The sequence below is a fragment of the Trichechus manatus genome, unplaced genomic scaffold, assembly GCF_000243295.1.
Source record: "Trichechus manatus latirostris isolate Lorelei unplaced genomic scaffold, TriManLat1.0 scaffold00003, whole genome shotgun sequence".
NCBI classification, from domain to species: Eukaryota; Metazoa; Chordata; class Mammalia; order Sirenia; family Trichechidae; genus Trichechus; species Trichechus manatus.
In genome coordinates this window covers 17,246,035-17,260,709 of record NW_004443939.1, presented here as the reverse complement: position 1 = coordinate 17,260,709, position 14,675 = coordinate 17,246,035, and the positions used below count along the sequence as shown (strand labels likewise).

At 34.8% G+C, this 14,675-nt stretch overlaps 1 protein-coding gene across 2 annotated transcripts in view; it reads right to left on the bottom strand.

Annotated features, from left to right (window-relative positions):
- LRRC7 (leucine rich repeat containing 7) overlaps positions 1 to 14,675 on the bottom strand; it is a 348,184-nt gene that overhangs the window by 118,487 nt on the left and 215,022 nt on the right. For both annotated transcript variants that reach the window (XM_023730981.1, XM_023730986.1), the window contains exon 9: positions 8,227 to 8,299. In XM_023730981.1, coding sequence (XP_023586749.1) covers positions 8,227 to 8,299 — 73 coding nt within the window. The remainder of the gene's footprint in view (positions 1 to 8,226; positions 8,300 to 14,675) is intronic.

The window sequence follows — 14,675 nt, the reverse complement described above, 5'->3', positions numbered from 1 at the left end:
ATGCCAATAACAGATAAAACCCATAGAAATACTAGCAGAGTTGTGCTTAGGAAGGCTTTGTCTTAGGTGATGTGTCAGTATAAGTGATGCTACTGGAGGTAGCAATGCTTGAAATCAAACAACAATATCACCGTCATTTCCTAAAAATAATCTCTACTATACAATTTTCTCGAATCCAGTTTGGTCTTCCTGAATTACTCTTGATTGGGAAGATGTTACTGCACCATTAACCCTCAATTACTTAGGCTACTAGGGAAGAGGAAGTGTGAATATATTACACAGGTACTCTATAATTTCACTTTAAAATCATTTGTGACCATTAGATACCATTAAATATCATTAAATCTTCTGTTAACGTAGATATAAATAAGCATAAACATAAATGGCTTTAGGCTTTACCTTCTTAATTCACTTTTAACTTTAACATAAGCAGTGTAATTTAATGGCAAATATGCAGACAGTCTTGAGTTCCAATCCTAGCATGACCACTTAATAGCTGAATGACCTTTATCTACTTTTAATCTTTGTTTTATCATCTGTAAAATAGGTCAATGATACCTAACATATAGTTCCAATAGAGATTAAATGAGATAGTGTATGCTAAGCCCCTGGTATAGATATGGCATTCCATATAGAGGAAACCTATGAGGGCCAGAACTCTATGGGACTGCCTTGTTTTTCTGGGTCTCACAAGTTTTCCACCTTTGACAAGGTGCAGTTTTACCACTTTTTTATCACTCATTTCAGTGGAAAATATTTGAGGTTTCCTTCTCTGACAGGTTCTGGCTTTTGCAGGTTTTACTATATATGTCAATGATTAAAATGGCCTGTTACTAGTAATGGGAGAGGAGCCTGAAATAAACAAATCTTGCAAAGTCTGTTTCTGAAATATGTAAAAATTATCCTGTGGTATTTTCTTTTTAAAATAGGTTGTGTCATGCAAATAGAACTGCCTGCTAGTCAGCAAAGTGTAAAATTACATGTGGGCTGGACAAATTTCATATGACAATAAAGATTTGTTATTGTATTAGCAGAGATTTAGCAGAAAAGGATATAGTAAAGAGATAGATATAAAAATTGTTTGGCAAAGGCAAGCTATTTAAGTAGCCACTGCCTAAAAGTGACAGTATAGTCACAATATTGGTTAAGAGGCCAAGCTCTTAGGCCAGATAGCAGGGATTCAAGTCTGGACTCTTAACACTTACTAGTGGCAAGACTCTAATCAAGTTACTTAATTAATCCGTACCTCAGGTTCATCACTGAGAGAAAGGCAGTGAAAACAGTACTAACCATCTGTTATAAGGACTACATACAAGTAGTCCCCAACTTACCACGTATTTAAGTTATGACAAACTGCATTTACAAAGGTCTTTTTTTTTTTTGGTACATCTTATCACTAGTATTCAATCTGTAAGCTGAGCAAATAAAACGAGAAGCTGGACTATATGAAGAAGAATGTGGCATCAGGATTGGAGGAAGACTCATTAACAACTTGCGATATGCAGATGATACAACCTTGTTTTCTAAAACAAAGAGGACTTGAAGCACTTACTGATGAAGATCAAAGACTGCAGCCTTCAATATGGATTGCTCCTCAATGTAAAGGAAACAAAACATAAAGAAAACAAAAATCCTTACAACAATAAGCAACATCATGATAAATGAGAAAATATTGAAGTTGTCAAGGATTTCATTTTACTTGGATCCACAATCAACACACATGGAAGCAGCAGTCAAGAAATCAAACGACATATTGCACTGGGCAAATCTGCTGCAAAAGATCTCTTTAAAGTGCTAAAAAGCAAAGATGTCACTTTGAGGACTAAGGTGTGCTTGACCCAGGCCATGGCATTTTCAATCACCTCGGGCATGTGAAAGCTGGACAATGAATAAGGAAGACAGAAGAAGAATTGATGCCTTTGAATTATGGTTTTGGCATAGAATATTGAATACACCATGGACTGCCAGAAGAATGAACAGGTCTGCCCTAGAAGAAGTATAGCCAGAATGCTTCTTAGAAGCAAGGATGGTGAGAATTCCATCTCATGTCCTTTGGACATGTTCTCAGGAGAGACTAGTCCCTGGAGAAGGACATCACTCCTGGTAAAGTAGACAGTCAGCAAAATAGAGGAAGACCCTCAATGAGATGGATTGACACAGTGGCTGCAACGACGGGCTCAAGCACAGCAACAATTGTGAGGATGGTGCAGGACTGGGCAGTGTTTCGTTCTGTTGTACATAGATAGGGTCACTATGAGTTGGAAGTAACTCAACAGCACCTACACATCATTAGTAATATGTACTACACACAATGTTGCAGCACATAACTTGCTGACATTATCATTCTCAGATGTAATTTTTCAACTCCCAAAGACAAAGATCAGATTTATAAAGATACTGTTAATAAAAGGCAAAAATAATGAAAACTAAATAATAATAATAATAAAGTATTCAAATTCTGTCAGAATTGACTTACAACGGAGTAGTTGTCAGAATAAAACCCCACTGTAAGTCGGGACTACCTGTACATGTAAAGGAGTTAATATACATACAGCACTTAGAAAGGACATATTGAACACTATGTAGCTGCTGACGTTATCCACATTTTCAGAGACTATAAGATCAATTTCACTTAATTTAGGCTAGGAATCAAGTTTTAGATTCCATCCTTCGTTTCCTCTTTAACATTAGGTAAGTCATTTGGGCTGCTTTTACACAATAACAAGAAATTAACAAAATTTAGTCAGACTAATTCTTTTCTATAGTGTTTACTAAAGTCACCCAGTTATTGTACTAAATCCTATAGCCTAAGCCAAATTCTTTTAGAACTTGTAGAAACAGCAAGTGATAGAAATACAGCAGTCAGAGAGTTTATCAATGAAATACCTATTCTGACTGTTTTTAAGCATAGTTACTATTATCATACAGACTATATACTTTTCCTTTGTTCCAATTTCCCCCATCTTTCCAAAACAGTAACATTTACCTCCCTTCACAGTCTTTGGGAAATTATTAAGATTAAATGGAAAGAAAATTTGCAAAAAAAAAAAAATTATATTTTTTAGATCATAAGAGGAAAATATCACCCAAATGCAAAATGTTGTTTAAAATTTTTTTTTTTAGTGAACAGATATGCAACCTAGGAGTAGAAAATAGCTTTATTCACTGCCAAAACACATTTAAAGAAAAGATTCTTTACGCTTCAAGTTAGGATGTTGAAAGATTTCTTAACCAGCCAAAATATGGAAACATTTCATGCAATTATAATTTGTCTACAACCCATAAATGGCCACAATCCTAAAATCTGAGGGCAGAGAGTTAGTAGGAAATAGATAGCGGAGGAGGATGGCTCTTAAATGAATGTCATTGCTCAGTGCTGGTTTTGTACTTTGACTGAAATTTCATACAACCAGCCATGAAATTCCATTTAATCAGTTCTCTGTACTTTTCTCAATAACATTTATTTTTGTGAAGATATCTCTGTCACTTTGGAAACTACATTAAAATTTTTCTGTTGTGTTTTAAATTTTTCTCTTCAGGTCTTTTAGCTTGGCAAACAAATACTATGATTCTAAACAGTTTATTCTTGAGGACTGTGACAAAATACATGGAAACAATTTCAAACACCTCTTTTCATAAGAGTAAATTTTATAAGTTTAAAATATGCATCATTATCACATTTTTTAAAGAATTAGATATTTCATTCATGTTGTATCACTAATCCTCACACAAAAATGATCACAAGCAATAATAAATCAAATATTGTTTTGCTTACTACTACTACTAATAATGATTGTAATTTATTGAAGGCTAATTGTGTAATACTAATTATCACACAAACCTCTAAAATGTATTATTATTTCCATTTTACAGATGAGAAAACTGATGCTCTGAGGTATGAAGTGACTTGCCCTAGGTCAATTAATAAATGGGTAGAGAAGCCAGGATTCAAACTCAAGTCTAGCTCCAAGGCCTACAAACATTCCCCCGTGCTATATTGCCTAGGTACAGTGATGGAGAGATTAAAACATTTAAGACATAATCCCGGCCCTCAAAGAGCCTATATTCTATTTGGGAAGACATGGCAAAATAATTGAAAAGTTAAATGATGATTCAAAAGATAAAGCATAGAGTCAGTTCTGACTCATAGGGACCCTATTTACTACAGAACAAAACACTGCCCGGTCCAACTTATACAGAGTCCCAAAAACTTATTTGCTGATGAAACCTGCTTTAATAATATGCCTACAAATATCTCAGTATCGAATATCTCAAGTAATGACTGTTCTGAGGAAGATAATTTGGGAATTGTTGGTCTAGTTTGTAAGTGGGCTAAAACTTTTAATTTAGAAGAAGCAGCTTCAGAGGTCTGCGTGGGTAGGACAGAGAGGAATGAAGCCTTAAAAACAGTATACGTATTTCTTGGGTCCAAATCCCAGAAATTCAAATTCACTAAGTCAATAATCTTTTACTTTATTGGATTTTATTTTTTCTAAAACATCCATTGAATATGTGTTGTTGTGGTAGGCATTGTTTTAAGACTTTTTCATTTATTAACACATTTAAGACTCACAACATCCTCATAAATAGGCATTATTACTAGATTTTACTAAGGAAGGAACTGAAGCTCTATGTTACCCAATAGCATATAAAAGAGAGAAGTTTGAACCCACAGGGTCTGGCTCCAGATCCAAAGTACCTAACCAGTAAGCCAAACTTCCTTTCAAAGGAAGCTTCATTTTCAGCAGATGTCCTAAGTAACTTTGATTCAGGCACAATGGAATAGGGTTTGAGAAGGGAGTTAGCTGACAATTGTAAAAGTAATCTGAATCTAGACCTGTGGCTCTCAAATTTTACTGTGCATCAGAATCCCCTGGGGGCTTGTTAATACCCAGGTTTCCTGTCAGATGCCCAGTTTCTGATTCGGTAAGTCTGGGGTGGTTGCTGAAAATCTGCATTTCTAACAAGTTCCTAGGTTAGGCTAATGGTGCTGGTGTGGGGAATCACATGTTGAGAAACACTAGTCTAGACTAGAGTATGCAAAGATTTGAATATTAGTGCAAAGGAATTTGGGTTTTATCTAGTGAAGTGTTTGTATATATGTATGTTTTGTTTTTAATTTTTTTACTAGATAACAAATACATTTACATGGTACAAAATTCAAAAAGTACAAATGGGTATATAATGAAGCAAGTTCTCCAACTCCCAAGTTTTCCTCCCCAAAGTCATGTACATTACTTGCTTTTTGCATGTCCCTCTATGATTAGGGGGCAGAAGGAAGCAGGGTGCTTAGCATTCAGATATCTAGAAATAAATTTACTTATCTTCTTGCTATTACAACAGTCTAGCAAGTAGACTACTGGAATTTACCATCTAGAATATTGACATCAGTTATAGATTATACATCTCTATCAAAGATATAAAGAATTTTAGATGTATATGGAAATTATAAATGAGGAAGCTGAGTCACGGGGAGATTAAGTAATTTGCCAAAGTTCACACAGTAAGTGGCATAGCTACGGTTCACGCCCACCACCCATGCTGTTTGGTTCCCAAGCCAATGCTCCTTGTACTATCCCTCATGAGTCTGAGGCTCATGGAGAAGAAGGGACTTATCCAGCTTTGCACAACCACTTAGATTTTATAATTCCCAGGGCACTGGTCTTTCTACTGAATATACTTCGTGAGAGGATGACTTTTTAAAACATCCATTCAGATGTCTGAGTTTTCATTGTTTTTGTTCAAGACTACAGCTAAGAAAAAGAAGTCTCAACATGCAGTTTCTTGTCTTACGAAAGACCTTTTGCCTCTAGAGCAATAGGGTCCATCAAATTACCAAATATGAAAAGTCATTTATGACATGTGTGAATTAACTATCACATATACTGAGAAGCATCATATATAGTTTAATTAACAGCTTGGCTTTGAGGTCTGATAACTTCTCTCAGCCTCAGTTTCCGTATCTGTTGATAGGGATATATACATATTGAATAGCGCTAATGGACCTTTAACTAAATAAGACAATGCACGTAAAAGTATCTGGAACTTTGTGAGCACACAAAAATTGTCATTTATTATTATTATCATTGCACATTCAATTCTTAGAGCTGCTGGAATTCCTGGGCACAGATTAAGCTTCAACAGAAATAACCAATTTGACAAGTCATATGGTACAAAAGACACAGAATGCATTTCAACAGAATGTGAAAAATGTTGAAAATAACTTATTCCAGTAATTTTTAATGGTAGTACTATTAAAGAGAGGGGAACTATTGCTTAAGGGGTTACTGAGTTTGTGTTAAGTGTGATGAAAAAAATTTGGAAACTGATAGTGATGATGGTTGCACAACATGATGATTATAGTTAATGTCACTGAATTGTACACAAAAATGATGGAAATGGCAAATGTTTTGTTACATATATTTCACAATAAATTATAAAAAAAAATTACCAAAGACAAGCCCAACATATTGAAACAAATTTTATCTATAGAATGAGGATATTTCTGATAACTGTAGCTGGCTTAACATTTCTTGGATTTGGTGGCCTAGAATTTTAGGGAGAATGTTTCATAATAAATTACAGATTATTCCACTATTTATAAAACACTGTCCTCATATGATCTGGGGTACCACTTGATAAGATCATAATCAAATTTTATCTCTAGCCCTTGAATTAAACTTCTGATCTAGCAATTTATGAATTCTCTACGGTGAACAAAGTCATTATAAAATATTATTGCTTTATTTGTACTCTTTTTTTGTTTTTTTAGTCAATTCCTCCAATACTTCCTTTGTCTTTTCCCTGAAGCAATAATCACAGGAAGACAATAGCATTGAAAAATCACTAAAAAATGAGCTTTTATGATGGATTCTTAACCTTTAAACTTCTAAACAAGTAATCAACCTTTGAACTGAATAGGCCCATTTATCTTTGATAAATCTTTTTTGTACTTTTAAGGGCAAGATAATTATCATAAAAAAAAGAAAATGATAATAAAACTAAGTGTGTGAATGCTAAATAACCTAGCATCCATATTCACTTGCATAATTTCCCCATTTTTTATTTTGTATTTTCACTCTAAATCAAGGCATTTAGTGGGAAAGTAAGAGCATAAGAGTCCTAGAAATGCAGCCATACTCATCACAAACATCATTAATCTTTGATAATCTCATCTTTTTACCGAAGAACATTCATTAACCCAGAACTGGATAGGAATCAAAACCAAAAGTAAACTAGAATCGCATGCTTGTAATTTTTAAAAAGCTTTTACAATTTTGCAGCTGCCGTGCAAAAATCATCTTAACTGAGCTGTGGTATGTGCACTTATGAGACAGAATAAAGAAATAAGATGACTTGGAAAATATACAATTGTAAATTTTGAAAAGTGCTGTAAAGGAGACAAAACAGGAACGGGGACAGAGAAAATCTGCCAGAGTGTTCGTGGTGGCAGAAGAAACTTAATTTGACAGGACATTCAGGAAAGGCCTCCCCGTAGAGGTGATATTTAAATCTGGACATGTTGTTGTTGGGTGTCGTCTAGTTGATTTCCATTCATAGGGACCCCACGTGGCAGAGTAGAACTGTTCCATAGGGTTTTCTAGGCTGAAATCTTTATGGGAGCAGATCAGTAGGTCTTTCTCCTGTCGAGCCGCTGTGTGGGTTCTAACCACAGACCTTTTAGTTAGCATCCGAGCACTTAACTGTTGCGCCACCAGGGCTCCTTAATCCAGACATAGAGCTTTGTTAATCAAAGTGTTGTCCATGAACCTACAGCACTGACATCACCTGGGATCTTGTAATAAATACAGAATTTTAGGTCCCTCAGGTTCCAGATTTGCTGGGTCATGATCTGCCTTTTAAAGAAAATTCCCAAGTAATTTGAATGCATGTTAAAGTTTAAAAATGTGGTCCTAAAAGATGAGAAGTAGTCAGCTTTGTAAAGAGTGAGGGAAGAATATTTCAGGTAGAGGTAACACCAAGTAAGAAAATCCTGAGGTGGGAAAAAGCCTGGCTTATTGCAGGCACAGAAGGGCCAGTGTGCAATGTTCAGATATAAAAATAAGTATAAGATACATACATATATATAAATAAACTATGGTCTAAAATAAGTCGACATATCAAAAAGATTATTGGTATCTAATGTAGAAAATATTTTGAAGTAGAAAAAGCAATATATGCTTTTGTTTCCGGCTTTAGAAACTGGTGTGAAACATTGGCACTTACTTTCCGATTGTATTGGGTAGCATTGTAAGCTGATTGTCATCTACTTTTAGAGTAGTCAGTTTTTTCAATAGTCCTAAAATAGAGAAGAAGATTTATTAATACACGAGAGCAGATTTATGACAAGAAATGAGATATAAAAAATAAATCACTTGTGATGAAATGCTTGGCACACTAATTGGCTGCACTCTGCTTATATAAACCTACAAACTGATATTTGAGTATAAGCTGGTTAAGACCTTCCAGTTGCAAAACATTTGCTTGCATCAGTTGTAGTTCTGGGTGCAGACAAGTAAACAAAACAGAGCACCATAGAAACCTGAGTTGACACAGTATTCTAACACTTCTCTATTCTATCGTGCAGTAAATGAACCAGCTGAAAATTTTCAAGCTGGCTGTGATTTAATATTTAATTAACTCCTAAGCACTAATAACTAACATTCCTGTTGTGATACAAATTGAAAACAAATCTGAATTAAGCATAATAATTGATGAATGGATACTGTGGTATTGCAATGTAATGCTTATAATTAGGGCCTTGGAAAATTACAATATATGACCTCATACTCTTCCGTATCCTAAATCCTTGACTTGGATCAGCAGTAAGCACAAAAACTCGTGATCTTTAGTATACCAAGTAGAACTGGCGAAAAATTAAAGTTACAACTATGTATCCTTTACTGGATGATTTATGCCCTCCATATCCTTACTGCTTGCTCTCTTTTCGGGATTTTGAGGACTAACAGACACAGAATAATTCAAGAACAACTGCATTTGCCATTATCAACTTCTTTAGCTGGACGTAACATAACCTAATGGTATCAACATGACTTAAATAGGCAAAATCCGAGGGCAAAACATTGACTTTTGAATACAAATTTCCTTTTATTGTTGATTAATTTTTGTTTTACACTGGATCTAGGCATATCTGCTGTAGACTACTGTGTTCTGCAGAAAACTTACTCTGATAGCTATAGAAGCTTACATGGTCAAATGTGTTTGGGAGATGCCAAATTAAACAAATAAACATTTCTTTAGTGTAGTTTTTCTAGGAGCTTTTAATATACTAATGAAGCAAGGTGACTCTCCAAACATTTTTGTGGAATTTGTGTGTGTGTGCAGAGTATCTTGAAAGGCTACTGTTTTTTGAACATGCTTTGAGATACCCTGCTATAGATTATGTCCCCCCTCAAGTATTCTGAGGGTTTTTTAAAGTCATAGAGCAAGTCACAACAAGTTTGAAATAAAAGCTGTTTTGCACTTTAAATTTTGATATGCTGTTATATATTCTGGAAAAGCACTCAGGCTCTCTACTCTAGTGGAGAGAAATGTTATCACTATCAGACTTCTGTAAGCAAATGCCTCCAATATTCAGAGCTAATACATCAGCTTGTGCCCCCAGGATACACTGCTCAATACAGTAGCACCTGGCAAAGAGGGTAATTAACATTGCTGTAATTTATCTCTAAAATTTGAACACCCACTTTCATATTCATCTATGTTCAAAGGATGATTGAATTATTTTAGCTTCTCTAGTTTGGATGCTAAAATATTAACCTCAGAAATATAAATGAACACCTGAGTTTATTCATTAATAGTAGCAATTAAAAAGGGGAATAAGAATTACAACTAAATTTCTTTTATGACTTGGTGGCCCTGATCAGACTATTGTCGCTGTTCACCAGTAGGAATAGAAGAGAGTTGACAGTCCCACAGTCACTTGACTGGGTCGCAAGACGCCTTTGGCTGTGCCACAGATGGCTGGACAAACACAGTGAAGCCAGGTTGTAGAGCATCTTTTAAGAGAATCGGGGTCCCTGGGGCTGAAGTAGTGGTAAGAAAACCATAAGGCAGCTTGGGGATTGAGGACAAAAGGGTGATGCAACAGATTTTTCTGTTGAATGGAGTAGTGGCTCTGACAAATGACAGAAGCTTCTACACTTTTAAAAGTTGAAGCAAGTTGAGCCTCCAGGCTCAGCCCCACATCTGTGAATTTAAAGGAACCTCACTCATTTATGATGAGGCTACTTTGCTACTCACATATTCCATGGAAAGGAGTACTCTTTGGACAGGGCCTAGAGCTTCTATAGGAATCCGATTGTCCCTGGAGTAGAATTAAACCACCAGCCTCACCTTCTCATGTCTTCCTTTGAGAGATAATTACTACATTTCTATATCATATCTGCTTTAACATTCTTTTTCCACTCTACAGCAATCAAACGTATTTGAGCCTATTCCTCCTCTCTACTTGCACTCTTCCTCAATTCCCCACCCTTTCATCCTATAGTCCCAACTAAGAAGTTCTGTAGATAAAGAAAAAGAGGCCTTTTACTACAATTTTAGTTACTTATACATAAGTATATAATTAGCACCGATGTATTAAACATTATTATAATTTATTATTAAAATAGCTAATATTTACATGGCATCTGAACATATTTAATAGGATTTTGAAAGCCAAATAGATATACAGTCATCAACTCTAATTTTATAATAATAATTATCATATTATTATGCAGAAGCCCTGGTGGCACAGTGGTTAAGAGCTCAGCTGCTAACCGAAAGGTTGGCAGTTCAAATCCACCAGCTACTCCTTGGAAACCCTATGGGGCAGTTCTACTCTGTCCTATATGGTCTCTATGAGTCGGAATCGACTCGACTGCAATTACTACAATTATAATAATTATCATATTATTATAATACCTCACATTGATTGAGTACTTACCATGTGCTAGGTACTGTTTAAGCAATTTTACATATATCAATTCATTTGTTCCTCAAAACAATCCTATGATTTTAATATATGATGAAATTGAGGCACAGAGAGATCAAGTAACTTGTGTAGGTTCACACAGATAGTAAGGTAGAAGAGCCAGCAACTGAACCCAAGTAATCTGACTACAAAGCCTGTGCTCTTAACCATTGAGTAAGATAAAATATTTGGGAAAAAACTTTCTCTTATTGAGTCTCTCTTCTATCTACAAGAAGACTCTTTAGCTAAGAAGAAGAGGGAAGGTGTCCCCTTCATTTTCCCTGAGACCAGCTCAAGGAAAGGGACTCAGCACACAGAGATGGTTGCTGTGTATTTCTCTCCTTTCGATTAGCCCACAGCTGCTGAGGAACTAAAATAGGCATGAAGAAACTAAAGATTTTATTTTAGTTGCTACCAGATAAACCAATCCATGCTCAAACAAGGAAGACAAGATGCAATTTCCCACCCAATTAGCATCAATGAATTATTTTAGGGTCTCAGAACAGAGTTCTTAGTCCCTTATCCCAGATACTCCTTTTGACAAAGAAAGAAGTTCTCTTAGGAAAGTCAGCCATTCTACTCCATAATCAGTGACTGTTCAGATGTATAACATACAATATTCCCTGAGAGATCAATAAGGTCCAAAGATAGCTCAAAGGAAATGAACTACTGTAACAGTGAGTTTCTTATTTCCAGAACCATTCAGATCCTAAATAATGTAAAACCAATTGCCTGTCCTAGTCTGTTTTTTGCCAGCTAAGTATCTAGCCTGACAACCTCTATATGCTGTCTGCCCTAGATCAGGAGGTTAATTTCCTAGTCTGCTTTCTTAAAATAAGATATTTTAAACAAATAAATATATCATGTCAATAACATCACTTCATTTTCAGCTTTCTTTCTAAAATCAATATTTCTGCATTTTTGTTAGATGTGTCTCTTAATCAGAATATAGCTAAATTTAAAAATATCCAGTCTGAAATTCTCGACCTTTTAATAAATAAATTTAATCCATTTAAATCCTTTTCATTATTGTGATTTATGACAAATATTTTTATTTTATATTTTTCTCCTTTTCTTTCTTGTGCTATATGAATAACGTTTTCTTTATTACTTCCTCCCCCCTCTGTTGGTTTTAAAGTATAGATTCCATTTCTATTTAAGTAGATACATTTAAAATTTTAATATGTCTACTTAACTTTATATTTCTTGCAAATTCTAAAGTTATTCACTATCTCTAGCCTCATCCTGAATAAGGTAAGAACCTTAGTTAGCAGTCTTTAACACTAACAACCCTCTTCCATGTTTTTCATTTCAATATTTTAAATATAAAAGGTTATTTTTTTTTATATTCACTAGTTATTTAGAAAGGAGCCTTGGCGTCTCAGTGGTTAAGCACTTGGCTGCTAACCGGTCAGTGGTTTGAACCTACCAGTCCCTCCACGGGAGAAAGATACAGCAGTCTGCTTCTGTAAAGATTACAGCCTTGGAAACCCTACGAGGCACTTCTACTCTCCTATAGGGTTGCTGTGAGTCAGAAATGACTCAGTGGCAATGGGTTTTTAGTTATTTAGACCTACCAACCTAATGCACAAATTAATTGCTCCCATAGTTTTATGCATTTACATCCTTCCCTCTGGGTTTGATTTTCTATTTTCTGAGCAAAGCACATCTTTTATAAGTAGATTTATTTAGTCTTGGTATATGTTAAAATATATTTATCTGATCCTTGTTCTTGACTGAATGTTTAGCTGGGTATGGAAATCTGGTTGGCATTTTTAGTTCTCAGTACTTTGAAGATATTATTCCACTGTCTATAATTTATTATTACTGATGAGAATTATGTCATATCTCTAAATACTATTTTGTAGATAAATTCTTTTCGCTCTACAATAACTTTCAAGATTTTTTCCTTATCCCTGCAGTTTCACAACAACAAGCCTGGGCCAAAATAAAAAAAAAAAAAAATTATCCTTGTTAGCACTATCTGTGTGCTCTTAATATGAGAAATTACTAGTGTTTTTAATTCTGAAAAAAAAGAAATCAACTATTTTATCTTTTAATACTTCCTCTGCCACTCCTTTTTACTTTATGTCTGTAATTCCTGAATATAAGAGTAGCTGCAATTTCCATTCTATTCTCTTTGTCATTTAGCTAATTTTTATATTTCCCATTAAAAAAATCTCTATACGCCTGTTCTGGGTAAATTCCTCAGTACTATCTTCCAATTTACAATTCTGTATTTGACTATATAATCCTCTCTTTATCATAACTGTTGAATTTTTTATTTCATTGTTTGACATTTTCATTTCCAGGATTTCTAATCGCTTTTTTTTTTATAACCACTGTTGTTAGTCATAGCTCCTGTTTTTATTTTATAAGTTTTTATTATTATTTTTTATCAGTACTATACTTCCTCTTGTCTATTTGAAGATTTTACCTTAAAGTCATTTTTTATATTGCTTGATAACTTCTGTTTGCCTTGGTGTAAATTCTCCTTTTTTTTTTTTTTTTGAGTCTTTGTTGTGGTAACAGCATTGGTTTTTCTTTGAAATGTTTGTTTGCAAGCTTGATTGTGAGGGTGAATGTTTTTTTCTTACCTCTGCTCATGTCTACATGTCTGGCAGTTTTCAGGTTACATTCACCCGACCCTCAAGTTTCTGCAGTTCAGAACTACATCTTATATTAGCAACTTGGTGCTCTCATTTTATGTGGATATTGCAAATCCAGTCCAAACCTACTTGTGACTTGCCATAATTTTCGCAGTTAATCTGTACCTTTTCTCTCCTTCCATCTAGATCCATATAGTGCTGGTAGATCTTTTCAGTCTCTTTTCACAGAAAAGGAGTCCTTGCCTCAATCTCCTGTAACCTAATTCCATCTTAAGGACCTTTAACTTTTTATTTCCCTACACGAAATGAATGTGTGGTTGCCACTGCTGTTTGTGGTCTGGAGCTCAGTAGGCCTGGTCTTCTACTGTATTTCTATTCTACTTCTGGTTCAGATAGATGTTTATCCTTTCTGAGCATGGCTAAATTCTTTTATTTACCTACCATGTGCCAGGCATAGTTCTAGGCAATGAGGAGGTAGTAATGAACAAAAGTACGTTCTTTGAATATGTATAGTTTTTCTATCTTCACTACATATTTGGAGTGGTGAGGAATGGTGGTTGAGTAAGAGTTTAAGGTTATGTATTAAGTCACTCTGTCATCTTGACCAGAGAATGCTCTTTCTAATCAATATACTTCAGTATCTGCTCCCACATAAAACAGTATTTCCTAAACCTGCGGGATCACAAGTTTCACCTAGGATGTTTAACAAAAATATAGGACAGAGGGTCCACCACAGACCTACTGCATCATAATTAGCAGGGAAAGGGCCTGGCAATGTGGAAATGTTTAATAGCACTCCAAGGTAGATCTTATTATGGAGGAGGTTAGAGAAATATTGTTATAGCATATGTGATTATGTCAGTTAGAAAGTCAGCAAATCTAGGAAAAAAAAGCTACATTGTAATTTTGCTAAAACTAGTATTCTCTATCAGCCTGAAAGAATGGTGAAAATGGAAATTATAACATATTGAAGAAAAAATTGTGAAACCATTTGTCTTCTAGCTTCCCTTAAATCAGGCTGTGTAGATTGTGACTTAATTTTTAAGAGCATTATTAAGTTCTAGAATATATGACACATCTATTTCAAAACA